Source organism: Petaurus breviceps, unplaced genomic scaffold (assembly GCF_028583685.1).
Source record: "Petaurus breviceps papuanus isolate PSGF00001 unplaced genomic scaffold, PetGlider_PUasm1.0 174, whole genome shotgun sequence".
Lineage (NCBI taxonomy): Eukaryota > Metazoa > Chordata > Mammalia > Diprotodontia > Petauridae > Petaurus > Petaurus breviceps.
Window position 1 is genome coordinate 42,274,080 of NW_027185761.1, and position 12,545 is coordinate 42,286,624.

Sequence of the window (12,545 nt, forward strand, 5' to 3'; positions counted from 1 at the left end):
TTTCAGCCACACCCACACACCCAGGAAAGCAATTACCACCAGAGAAGTTGTCATATGCAAAGGACAGTGATGACGATAAGGGATTTAATTTTTCCATTTGCTGTCCCTTTGATTTCAATTTTAAGTCTTAACATTACATTGATGTTGATGGATGGTGGGAGGGGAATGCAGAATCATCCAATTCATCAACTTAGCTATGTGGACACTATATTTAAGAATAGTTTGAAAAGATTGTGAGTTTTTTAAGATTTTTACATGAAATACCCTCCCTAAATATCAGTTATTATTTAATGTCCCTAAATTGTAGGACATTATTTTCAGCTATCTGTCAAAACTTGAAAGACTAATGGTAGTGCATAGAGCCTTTCCTTTCTAGGTCACCAATTCAAATCTAATATTCCTGTTGACCTATTTCTGTTGCTGTTTCCTGAATACTTTGTGGACCAAAGTGATGGGCCAGTCTACTACCAGTGGCTGCTGTTGATATTCTTATTGGCAATCTCTAAAAGTGGATGAAGAATTGGATGGGCCAAAAGGATGAAATACCCGCCTTTGTATTTGATTGACCTTGACACATCAGAACTGACACATCTTGGAATTTCATAAGGATAATATGTTCCTACTGCTTTATATGTATGCTAGTGTTATAGACATTGGGGGCATCTGTGTCGACATGCCGTGATGTCTGTCTACTGAATAGGCCACGATTAACCAGAATGAGTTGATAAATTCAGTTTGCTGTTCTACTGGTCAGCTTTTCCAAAGAAGTTTACTGATGAGAAGTTATACTGGTTTGTTTTCATTGATAATGAAGTCAGAGGGCTCCCTGGCTTTTCTCCCTGGCTCCGTCCAATTTCTCTTTAAGTGTTTACCTAATTCTATCAGTTACTGGGTTTTGTTTTTTGTTGTTGTTTGTTTTGTTTTGTTTTTAATTTTGATCCTCAGACCTGGAGTGATTGCTATGTTTAAAGAAAAAGGATGACAGAGTTTCTATGTTAACTCAGAGAGATAGTCGAATCATGTTCCGTGATGAGTGCTGATTGTTATGATGGTAGCTGGTTGTGGGGGTTGAACCAACTTCAATAAATTGATTTTGTTCTATTTCTTTTTTTAAAAAAGAGGTAGACCATATAGACTTGATGTATAGTATAAGAAATAAAGAAGGGAATGAGACTTTTTCACTACTTAGCTTTCTATCCCCCCCCTTTTTTTTACTAGCTTTTCCTCCTACCCCCATTTACACAATGACTGTTGATTAGTCCCTGGAATTATATTAGAAGCAGGTTTGATCTTGAGAGTTGGGGAGAGCCTCTGAAAAAGAAATTAGAGAAAGGGTGAATGACTCAGACTTGCCTTTATTCTGAAAATGTCACAACTACCAGGGCAGACTTGTAAGAACCATTTCTCTCAACTCTCTAATATTAAGGGACCTGCTACACATTAGACCCATATTTTATTGGGCCTTCTCTTCTCTGTTACAAATTACCTATGAGAGGACACTTCTGTTAGGCCAGAAATTTGAGGAAAATCTTGGTTATCAGAAAATAATCTTTGCTAGAAAAACCAAAGAATAAGTACATGCTATACAAATGGCACAAATTATTTTTCAGAAAAATAAAATTGAGTTCAACTTCATGGAGAGCTGATGGATAGGCAGCATAGTCTATACTCATTTTTAAAGAAATAGATTTTATTGATGTATTTTTTTGCATTTTTATATTATCTCCCTTTCCAAATATGCCCTTCTCTTCTTTAAAGGGAAATTTTCAGAGAGCCATAACTTATGACAAAGACAGAAAAGATAAAAACAAACTGTTCAGCAAAACTAACCAACATATCGAAAAAGCCTGATATTACATGTAGTCATACATATCTGGCCTCTCCCAGTCCTACAGAGAAAAAGGGGGTAAGGGGATGAGGTGCTTTGTCAAGTTTGCTAGTTATAAAATTCCCTCTATTATAATTTATTTCTAATGTTGTAATTTTTTTTCCATTTTCATTACTGTTGTCATTTAAAATTTTTTTTCTTGCCTTCACTTTGTATCAATTGATACAGAGATTTCCATGCTTCTCTATATTCATCATAGTCATGCTTTTTTAGAGCACAGTAATATTTCATTACATCCATGTACCAGTTTGTTAGATGATTTCCCTGTTAATGGACATTGACTTCGTTTAAAAATCTTTGCTATTTTAGAAAGGGCTACTATGAAAATGTAGTTGTATGTTTTTTTGTTGTTGTTGTTTGTCATTTACTTCCTGGGGGTATGTTTCTCATATTGGACTCTCTAGGTCAAAAGATATGGAGGTTTTAGTCATCTCATAATTACATTTTTTTTTTGCAGAGTAGTTGGACCAATTCACAGCGCTACAATTATGAATTTGTGTACTTTTCTTTCTATGACCCATCCAATATAAACTATTCCCATTCCCCTTATTAATTTTCTTTGAGAATTTCTTAAGTTTGAGTAAATATCATTAGTGACTTCGCACTTTCTTTCATACAGTGGTCAGTAATTTGTAGTTCTTTTGAGAACTATTATTTCATATCATTTGACTGTGTTTATTGGCAAATGTCATTTTGTCATATATATTTTTGTGAGTCACTTCTTTATTTTTCATATCAAATCCTTATCAGAGACATATGAAACAAGGAAAAAATATTTTTGCATAGTCAACCACTTCTCTTCTTATCCTACTTTAATTAAATGTATTCATTCATTTTTTTCTATTTCATATAATTGAAAGAATCTATCTTATCATTTGTAATTGCCTCTATCCTTTGTTTAAGAATTCACCTCATAGGCATAGCTGCAAAAGCTACCTAAGCTAACTCTCTTCTAATTGTTTTATGGAATGAGTTTTAATATTCAGATATGTTCGTTTGTGTTGATTGTGGTATATGGTGTAAGATATTCTTCTAAAACTACTTTCTGCCAGACTGCTTTCCAGTTTTCTCAACTGTTGTTGTCCCATAGAGAGCTGTTTCTTAGATAGTTTATATATATTGAACACTGGATAATTGAATTTAATTATTTCTATTTCTTGACCATTTATTCATTCTGCTTTGTCATTGTTTGACCAGTACCAAATATTTTTTGATGATTGTTGTTTTATAATAGAGTGTAAAGTCTGGAAGAAATAGCTCTCTTTCATTCTCTTTGATTTTTTTCACTATCTTTCTTCTAGATCTTTTTCAAATGAATTTTGTTATTATTTTGTCTAGTTATATAAGATATCATTTTGGTAGTTGAATTGTTTTAATAACAAATCTGTAAATCAATTTTGTCAGAACTGTCATTTTTAACTTATTGGTATGATCTAGCCATGAGTACTTCAATATATTTAATTTTTAGAGTCTGAACTATTAATTACCTAATATTTCGCTAAGGCCCATCATTTTAAATAGGAGTTGAGCAAAATAAAGAGTTTTAACATGGTACATACTGGTAGGGATAGTATCTTAATTATTTTTTATCTTCTCCAACAGAAAGTATATCAAGTATACCAAGCAGAGTATATCATATCTATTAAGGCCATAATAAATATTTCATGAATGAATAAATGGAATATGTCTAATGGACTGTTACAGGGTAATAAGTGAAAAAAATTCTAGTAATTTAAGTGTTTATCATGATTCTGTAGACTTTTAGGAAAATAAATAAGTTTTCCTGATTCACTCAGGTCTCCTTAATAGCATCATGTGCCAAATATTTGACACATTTCTTGCATCACCCCAGTCCAAGAAACCTTTCTCTAAGAGAGTAAGACGTCTTCAAAGTTTGAACCACTTAAGTAATATATTTTATATTATTTTTATAATTTCTTTATTTTTTAATATTTTTATTTTATAATTATAATTATTTTATAATATTTTCATATATATTTTTATTATTTTATTATTTAATATATTTTATAATTATTATATAATATGTATAATATATACACACATATGTATTTTTTATCCATTAGAAAATCAAGGAATATATCAGTCCTATCAAAATTTGAGGTTCAAAAGAACTTATTTTATCTTTAACTTAAATATCTCAGAAACCAAACAGTAGAAATGATCATTTAAAGGCCTGATTGTGGGGCTCTGATGGAACTATGAAACATCTATTTTCATGTCCAATCAGCCAGCAAATATACAGTAACTTCAATTTTTATTTTAGATACAACAGTTTGTAAACAGCCTAATTATTAGGGGTTCATTTATGTGAAATATGCCCTAAGCAATATGCCTTTTTGTTACAACTAAATATCTTGGGTTTTTTAATGGAGGTAGCCATGCAACGTGTTACGCTGCTCATCACAATAATGATTTGAAGTCAGAGGACATGCGTTTCATATCCTAGCTCTTTTCTTTCCTTTGTGACCTTAGACATGACATTTAACCTCTCTGAGCCCCTGTTTTATCATCTTTATAGTAATGGGACTATACTAAATGACCTCAGATCTCTCTTCCCACTCTGAAAGTTGTAATCCTTTAATAAAGTCGATCTTTTGTTTTCTACTCCTTTCTTTAAGCTTAGCTTCATTGGATGGGAAAAGGATTTATGGTTTGGTTTTGTTTTTAAACTACAGCCATAGATGCTTTGGAAAAAATTAAATGAATAGCATTTTTATCACTGAGTATAGTAGAAATAGCACTAGACATTACTCAAGGGACCTAAGCACCCCAGAGTTCAATTTCCTCATTTGTAAAATGAGGGGAATAAACTAGTGGACTTCTGAAGCCTTTTCCAGGTCTGGAAGCCTGTAACCCTGTTGAACACTGTGACTCCCAAGAACTTTTCAGGTGGTGGCTTCCTTGTCATTGAAAGTCATGAAACAGAGGCTGGAAGGCCACCTGTTCTATTTGTTATAATGGAGATTCTTTTAAGTATGGGTTGGAATTGATAGCCACCAAGGTCCTTTCCAACTCTCAATTTTATCTGTATGGTATGTGTTTGCTTAAAATTAACTGATAGCTTTTTAACAATCTTTCTAAAAATCTAAGGTCATTTCATATAGTGCTTTATATTTCACATAGTGCTTAACAGTTTACAAAATATTTTGATCATTTCTTTTTTTTTCACTTTATCCCAACAACAGTGCTTTATATCGGCATGTAAAATAAAGAAACTGTGGCTTACAGTAGTTAAACAATGTTCAGAAGGTCATTGAGCTAGTAAATGGCAAAGCTAGGCCTCCATCCCAGTTCCTCTGAAGACAAGTCCAGGGCCATTTTCACTCTCCCATGCTCCTGGGTGATTGGTTGATGGGTTCTACATGTCTCTAGATTAGATTCTGTGATTCACATGGATTTGTCCTTGTGGCATATTTGCGTTTTGCGCTACCTAAGGTACTTCTGCTTCAGGAAGAAGTTTATCAGTGAACCTGGGTGATTTACTTTTGGGAATAGTGCTTTACGCTATGTTATTCATTCTGAATTTGTTAATGCCAGGATCTCAGAACAATTTTAGACAATTCTGTTTCTATGTACAACAACTAGTCTTAGTGATACAGTTATTTTATTGATGAATTTTCTCATCCTGTAGTGAAGAGATAATTGGAAAAAGAGTAAGGAGTTTTAGATTCTGTTTTCTTCAGTCTTAGTCATTCACTGTGTGACCATATTGTGTGATCTTAGTCTCTCTGGACTTCAGTTTCCCCATCTGTAAAATGAAGGATTTGTAAGCTTCCTTCCAACTTGAAAATTTTCTGATTGTAAGTTTCTTAAAGGCAGGGACTCTTTATTTCCCCCTTTTTGTCTTTCTATTTTCGCATATATTTAATAAATATTTATTAGAATAAATATAATTCTCTGGTTCTGTCTTCGTTGACATGACTAGAATTGTCCTAATTCTCTCCAATTTCTTTAAACTTTGTCTGAGCTCAGAGTTCTCATGGGGAGAGATGTGTTTGAAATGTTATGATAATTATCCAAGCTATATGATAATATGGCTCATTGTTTGACATACTATGCTCATTGATATGTAGTTTCAGCCTTGATCTCTCTGTAGTTCCAGATCTTTGTCTTTACATCTTAAAAAGACCTCTCTTCAGGAGGACCTGAGTTCAAATTTGACCTCAGACACTTGACACACTTACTAGCCATGTGACTTTGGGCACGCTGCTTAACCTCAGTTGCCCTCCAAAAAGAAAATAAAAAGACCTCTCTTCCTAGATGGCTCTCTAGCACCTCAGACTCAACTTTAGCTTATGGTCTTTTCATCCAATCTGACTCTTCCTTTGGCCTTCACTGTTCCAGTTCACTCAGTCTTTCATGGCCAGAACTTTGTGGTTGCTTTTTACTCTTCCCTCTCTTTCATCCTTTTTATACAGTGACAGAGTCCTGTGGTTTCATCCTCCTCTTCAATAATTCCCAACATCTTTCACATTTGTTTGCCCTTCTCTCTAATCCTATTATATTTATTCACCTCTTGACCCTGTCCTGACTTTCTGGACTTCAGAATCATTCTTCTTCTACATTCTTGTCCTGCAACTTCCCTCAATGCCTGGGGCCTTCTCATCTAGGAACATCCTACCACCCAGAAGGCCTTTGCACCCTAGCATATCTAACACCCTAACCTTTCTCCCCTTGATGAATTCCTCTTGGAGCCTCCATTTTGCAAAAGGGACCCAGTTTGTTCTTCCTACATTCTCTTTCTGGCCTTTTCTCATTCTGGATTTCAAAATCATTGTCCTCTGTTGAACACCTTCATTACCTTCTCCGTCCCTTTCCAACTTCCTTTTGTGTGTTGTCTTCCCATGCTAGAATTTCAAGTCCTTGAGGGCACAGTAGACTTAGACTATCTTCTTTTTGCTGAAACTTTTCATCTACAATGCTTCACACAGGGTTTAGTACAGAGTAAGCGTTCAGGAACGCCTGTTTCCTTTCTATGCTACCAATCAGGGCTGGGCCTCATTACCATTTGTTGATGTTACTGTTCTTGTCTCCGCTTTAACTGTTTCTGTTGCAGCAAGTGTTTAATATGTATTTTTAACCTGAATTGAATTCTTAATAATTAAATCATTGATTCATAATTAATTCATAATTCTTCAATTTTTAAAAAAAATTTTGAATGTAACAAAGGCCACAAAAACAAAATTTCCTTATCTAAAGTAGACCAGAAAAAAGGATTATATGTGAAGCCACATATTTCTATTAAAATAGCTTTTTTATAACTTATTTTTTACTATGTAATACATTCAGTGTTAGTTTCAAAGCTATCCTGCTTATTATCTTTGCTTCCTTCTGAATTTCCTTTCTGTTTTCTTCTATTTAAAAAAAAAAATGCATCAATGATGGGCTATTTCCCCTTCAAACAACAAGAACAAAATAAGTCATTGATCTCAAAGTTTTGGGACTGGAAAGGAGGGAGGGGGAAAAGCATTCATATAGCCCTATTATGTGCCAAGCATTGTACTAAAAGGGACTATAGAAGTCATTGAGTCTAGTACCAGGTTCCCCACCCGTAACCCCTTCATTGTGTAGATAAGAAAATTGAGCCTCCAACATCATAAATGACTAGATCTCTGTTTTGAGCCTCGAACATCGGTCTTCCGTCCCAATCTTATGTTTTTTCACTGTGTCATCTCAACTTTTACATTGATAGTCAGACACATTTATGATAAACACTAAAGAAATGTTTGTTTTTTTATGTCTTCCTTTAGTTAAGTAACTTGAGTGGAGGACACCAGCACATATGAACCATGGAGCTTCCATAAGCCGTGAATGTGTTTGTGACACATATCGAGTCACATTCAGCATTGTAGAATAATTGAAGAAAAAAAAGATTAGAAGCTTGCTAGCTAGAAAGGGAACTTTTTTTCTTGGTATTTGTAGTGAGCTCTTTTTATATGGAGCAGTATTGTTTGAATTTGAATATAGTAGCCCATTTCTGTAGTGTTCTAATGTTGCAAGAATTCCTTATACTTTATAATTCTGGGGCAAAACTAATACCTTTGTTTTACAGATGAGTAGGTGAAATTCACAAAAATGAAATAATTCAGCCCAGGGTCAAGCAGAAAGCAGGTATGAAAGCCAGGACTTGGAGTGAGATTTTCTAATCCTAAAATGAGACTTTTCCCGTTATACCAGAGACTTGCACGCATACTTAGCTTTTTATTTTGTTTTTTCCTCTAAATATAACTTTGACCCACCTAACTACTGTCACCTATAATCATTATAATTCTTACCTTCCTAACTAGTAGCCAGACTCAGTTTATTGATCTGAGAATTTTAAATTTCCTGCTTGAAATTTATATCACTTCCCTTTCTTGATTTAAAAAACCATAAAGCCTTCTAGATAAATAGCTCAGGATACTTATAGAGTATCAACAAAGGCTTTGCTCCTGCAGGCACCTTGCAAAGGGACTATTTTTCTTATATGATATAAATGAAATCTTCAGTCTGCCCACTTTTACACCTACGCATGTACTGAACGTCTCCAAGGAGACAAGGAAACCCTAAGTCCAGCTATGGTGAATCCTCCAGTGAGACAGCAGGCTTGAGTCTCAGGCAACTCTCCCAGGCGTCCCGGCTTCCAGATGTCCCTCTCAGACAGCCTTTTTCTTTAGGCTCTTGCAGGCAGACACTCTCCAACATGTTTCTTTCTTCACAGCCGAACTAGACTGTCCATTCCATCTGAAGGGCTGGTTGTGGTGAGTGCAGTAGGCAGTAAGCCTTCATGGGACAAAGGGTTGTGGGGAGGGTGGCTGAGTGGGTGAGTTTCTTCCAATAATCTTTTTCCTTGTTCCCCATTCTGGTCATTTTCTCTCTCCCTTTCCTTTCCTATTTTTCCAAGAGGAAGCCTCCACAACTTTATACCAGACCTTAAAATGTCCTTGGCTTTAACATTCCAATAACAAGGCCTAGTTGAAGATCCTAGCCATTGGTTAGAAGGTTTATTTCTTGTTGGCCCCATGTCATCAGGTCCCTCAAGCTGGGCACAATTCTATCTGACTGCTTTGTCCATATCTTTCCCCTTTCCCTGGGCCAAGTACACGTACATCATGAAGCATTCTCGCCATTTCAACTATGTCTTTTCTTATAGCCCTTTCACACCTCTGATAGCCTCAAGATGTTGTACACCAAATAATGTACAAGTATCTTAAGAATAAGTAGTGATTGGGGCAGCTAGGTGGCACAGTGAGTAGAGCACTGGCCCTGGAGTCAGGAGGACCTGAGTTCAAATCCAGCTTCAGACACTTAACACAAAACTAGCCATGTGACCTTGGGCAAGTCCCTTAACCCCAGTTGCCCTGCCTTCCCCCTCCAAAAAAAAAGAATAAATAGTGATACACACTTTTTTAAGTGTATGATGACACCACTCACTAATATAGTGGCAGAATCTATCAGTGTAACTTTTTAAAGTCATATGACTGTCCAGTTTAGACAATCATCCAAGCATGTATACTGGTCTGCTCATCAGGTCAGTCAACAAGCTGATTTAACCAATTTTTTCCCATTGAATTTACCAAGTCAGTTGGTGGTTTGGTTTGGTGTTCAGTCTCTTCTATATTCCGAATGAAGTTACTTGGCATTTTCTCATGATGTCAAGAGAAAGCAAGGAAAGAAGGCAGCCAGTTGGCTAGCTACCTTGTTGTGAACTTACAGGAGAATATGGAGAACATGGCATGGATGAGTTATTGCTTGCCTCAGCATCTTTGGAGAAAAAAATGTGCATTAATGAGATCATAGCTCTGTCTCGGGATTTTTCTTCCTCTAGGTATAATTTCTTGCTTCCTGGATGATTTGACTCAAAAACTATTATCCTTTCAAGTGAATTGTAGTCAGAATCTTTTGTGAACTTTCATTCTCTTATTTCTAATGTCACAGCCTTGATTATCATAGAGGTATTTCTGATTCTTCCCATGTGTTCTTCCAAAAAAATCACAATTCCTTATTAGGAAATTTTGTTTTAGATATGTTGGGGGACACCCACACATATCTGGGCAAGCCCTTGATTGACTCTTTGAAAGTCTAGACTTGATGAGTGTTTCATGAATATTCGCATTTCTATTTGCTTATTTCAGCATCTCTGATGAGTAGATTCACATTTGTCCTACTCCTAATGTAGTGAATTCTTCACTGTCCTATCCTTCCCAGCATTCAAGAGCTTGACTTGCAGCTGAAAGAAACATAAACACAACTTTTGAAATAATCATTTAGCATCATTCCCTTTCAATCGATGATAAGGAAAAGAAAATAACTAGCTAGACATTAATTGATTTCCCATTTTCTATAGGCTACCCACATCTTTTCTGCTGTGATGCATCTGTTTCTATCCCCAAATCACAGTCATCTTAGTCAGAATGGGCTGGCTTAAAGGAATGTCCTTTATTTATATTCCAACTCTAAATGAGAATTCAAGTAAGGTGAAACACATGGATTCACCTAAATTGAAGAATATAATAGTAAAAGAAATAAGTCTTCTATCTATGGAGCTAGTTATTTGTTTTCTTTCTCTCAGTCATCTCCTGGCAACATTGCCTCAGAGTAAGGCAAAACTGGTCAAAACCTAGACAGACTGGAAGACCTTCCTGCCTCATTCACTTACTGGTTTTGTGATCTTGGATAAGTCTTATGACTTCCCTCATCTGCAAATGATAGCACCTACCACTCACTGTTGTGAGGATCAAATGCATACCACATGAAAGTACTTTGCAAACCTTAAAGCACTACGTAAATTCTAGTTATTGTTACTGTTATTATTGCAGAGTAGATTTCAGGAGAGATCTGAGTAAATGGATTTTTGTGCCTTTAAACTCTGACAAGTTGGCCCAAAGTCAACAAAATCTGGAAAAGGGATCAAGTGATTCTAGGAAGAAGTCTTATGTATCACAGCCACTTCCTTGTCAAGGCAAAATCGGGCTCCACTCTTGAGACCAACTTAAAGGAATTTGGGGAAATAGCATCCCAGAGTGCTGTGCTAAGCCAAAGTTTTCCTTCCTTCTTTCCTTCCAGGCTCTTCAGGTGGCAAGACAGCTTCTTCTACAACAGCAACAAGTTAGTGGATTAAAGTCCCCCAAGAGGAATGACAAACAGCCAGCCCTTCAGGTAAAAAAGAGGGAGAGTCAGGGATCCTGAGTACTCTGTTGTAGGTTGGGCATCGAATGTAAGACGCTTCATGTTTTCTTATTGGTCATTTGTCATCAACTGCAAATGAAAAATGTCAGCAGCCATTGTGCGCTGATCTTCCAGGTGTAGAAGGAATTCTGCAGTTTCTCTTAGTGTTTTTCCCCCAAATCAATGAAGTTATAGCTATCCCAACATGTTAAGATTTCTTCTTGGGACAATATCTGCTTTATCATCCTTGCAGTCTAAAACTACTTCTGATATGTGAAGGAAAGGTTCAGTAGATATTTATGGTTTTAATCGAGGATTAGGAAGTTGTAGGCATCAACCAAGAAGAGCTCACTGTTTTGCAGATCTGATTTTTTTTTAATCAATAATGAGGGCAGTGTGTGGTATTGAACAGAGAGCTAGCCTTTATACCTGGAGGATTTGGATTTAAAAGTTCTTCCTCTGATGTGTGCTGGCTATATAACTCTGAGGAAGTTACTTAACCTCTCAATGCTCAGGGCAATTCTTCAACATCACAATGTTGCAAAGAAGGTACTTACTTGCCTTGTTAGAGGGAGTTTCCTCACCTGGGAATTACACATGAAATCATGTGTCTAGTCAATAGTCATAGCACTTGAATATTTCTAAAGAAGACTAATAACAAACCTATGAAGGTGTGGGCAGGGCTAATATTCTTGTGCTCGTTTTACAGAACTAGAAACCGAGGCTTTAAGACATTAAAGCAACATGTTGATGGCCACGTGCCTAGTAAATTTTGGAGCTGACACTTGAACCTGGGTCTTCAACTTCTGAGGCCAATGTTCTTCCTCCCACACCCTTCCAGAATCCTTCTGTTCTTGTTAGACAAACAAGGAAATACCATGATTTCTAAATGGATGAGGATCAAGGAAGAGGACACAGTGCCTTTACAATACATTGCCATTATGGTGTGGCTATCATGAACACCTGCTATCCATTTCTGGTTGCCTCAGATGTTTTTGGAGGTTAAGTTTATGAAGCCAAGAATTATTTGCACACAGAAGTAGACTAAATTTCCCCTATGGCTGCAATTCAGGGCCAAAAAAACATTAGAGGTAAATAAGAACTTTTACTTGAATTTTTTTAGGAATGAAAAGTTATTACAACTAGATTCTGATTAGTGAAGTCATAGAATCCCCTGAAGTGACCACATATATTCAAAATCACTCTGTTTGAAGTTATAATTATGTAAAATTCCAACCCAATGGAAATACACAGTTCGAATTCAAAAAATGTGAACACTTCAGAGGATTTTTTACTTGCACTAATCTGTTAAGAGGTGATAACTTTTGGAAAGCCATCCCCAAGCCTATGATGTGGTAAGCATTAGGTGTTGAAAATAAATTTCAGCTGATAACATCTAAGGAGAAAGAAAAATGATAGATAGATAGATAGATAGATAGATAGATAGATAGATAGATAGATAGATAGATAGATAGATAGATAGATAGAT

At 35.8% G+C, this 12,545-nt stretch overlaps 1 protein-coding gene across 11 annotated transcripts in view; it reads left to right on the forward strand.

Annotated features, from left to right (window-relative positions):
- The window catches only part of FOXP1 (forkhead box P1), a 689,298-nt gene that overhangs the window by 499,904 nt on the left and 176,849 nt on the right, over nt 1–12,545 (forward strand). For 10 of the 11 annotated variants that reach the window (XM_069084104.1, XM_069084103.1, XM_069084102.1 and 7 more), the window contains one exon: nt 10,955–11,047. The exons of the other annotated variant lie outside the window; for it this stretch is intronic. In XM_069084104.1, coding sequence (XP_068940205.1) covers nt 10,955–11,047 — 93 coding nt within the window. The remainder of the gene's footprint in view (nt 1–10,954; nt 11,048–12,545) is intronic. 11 annotated transcript variants of the gene reach the window in all.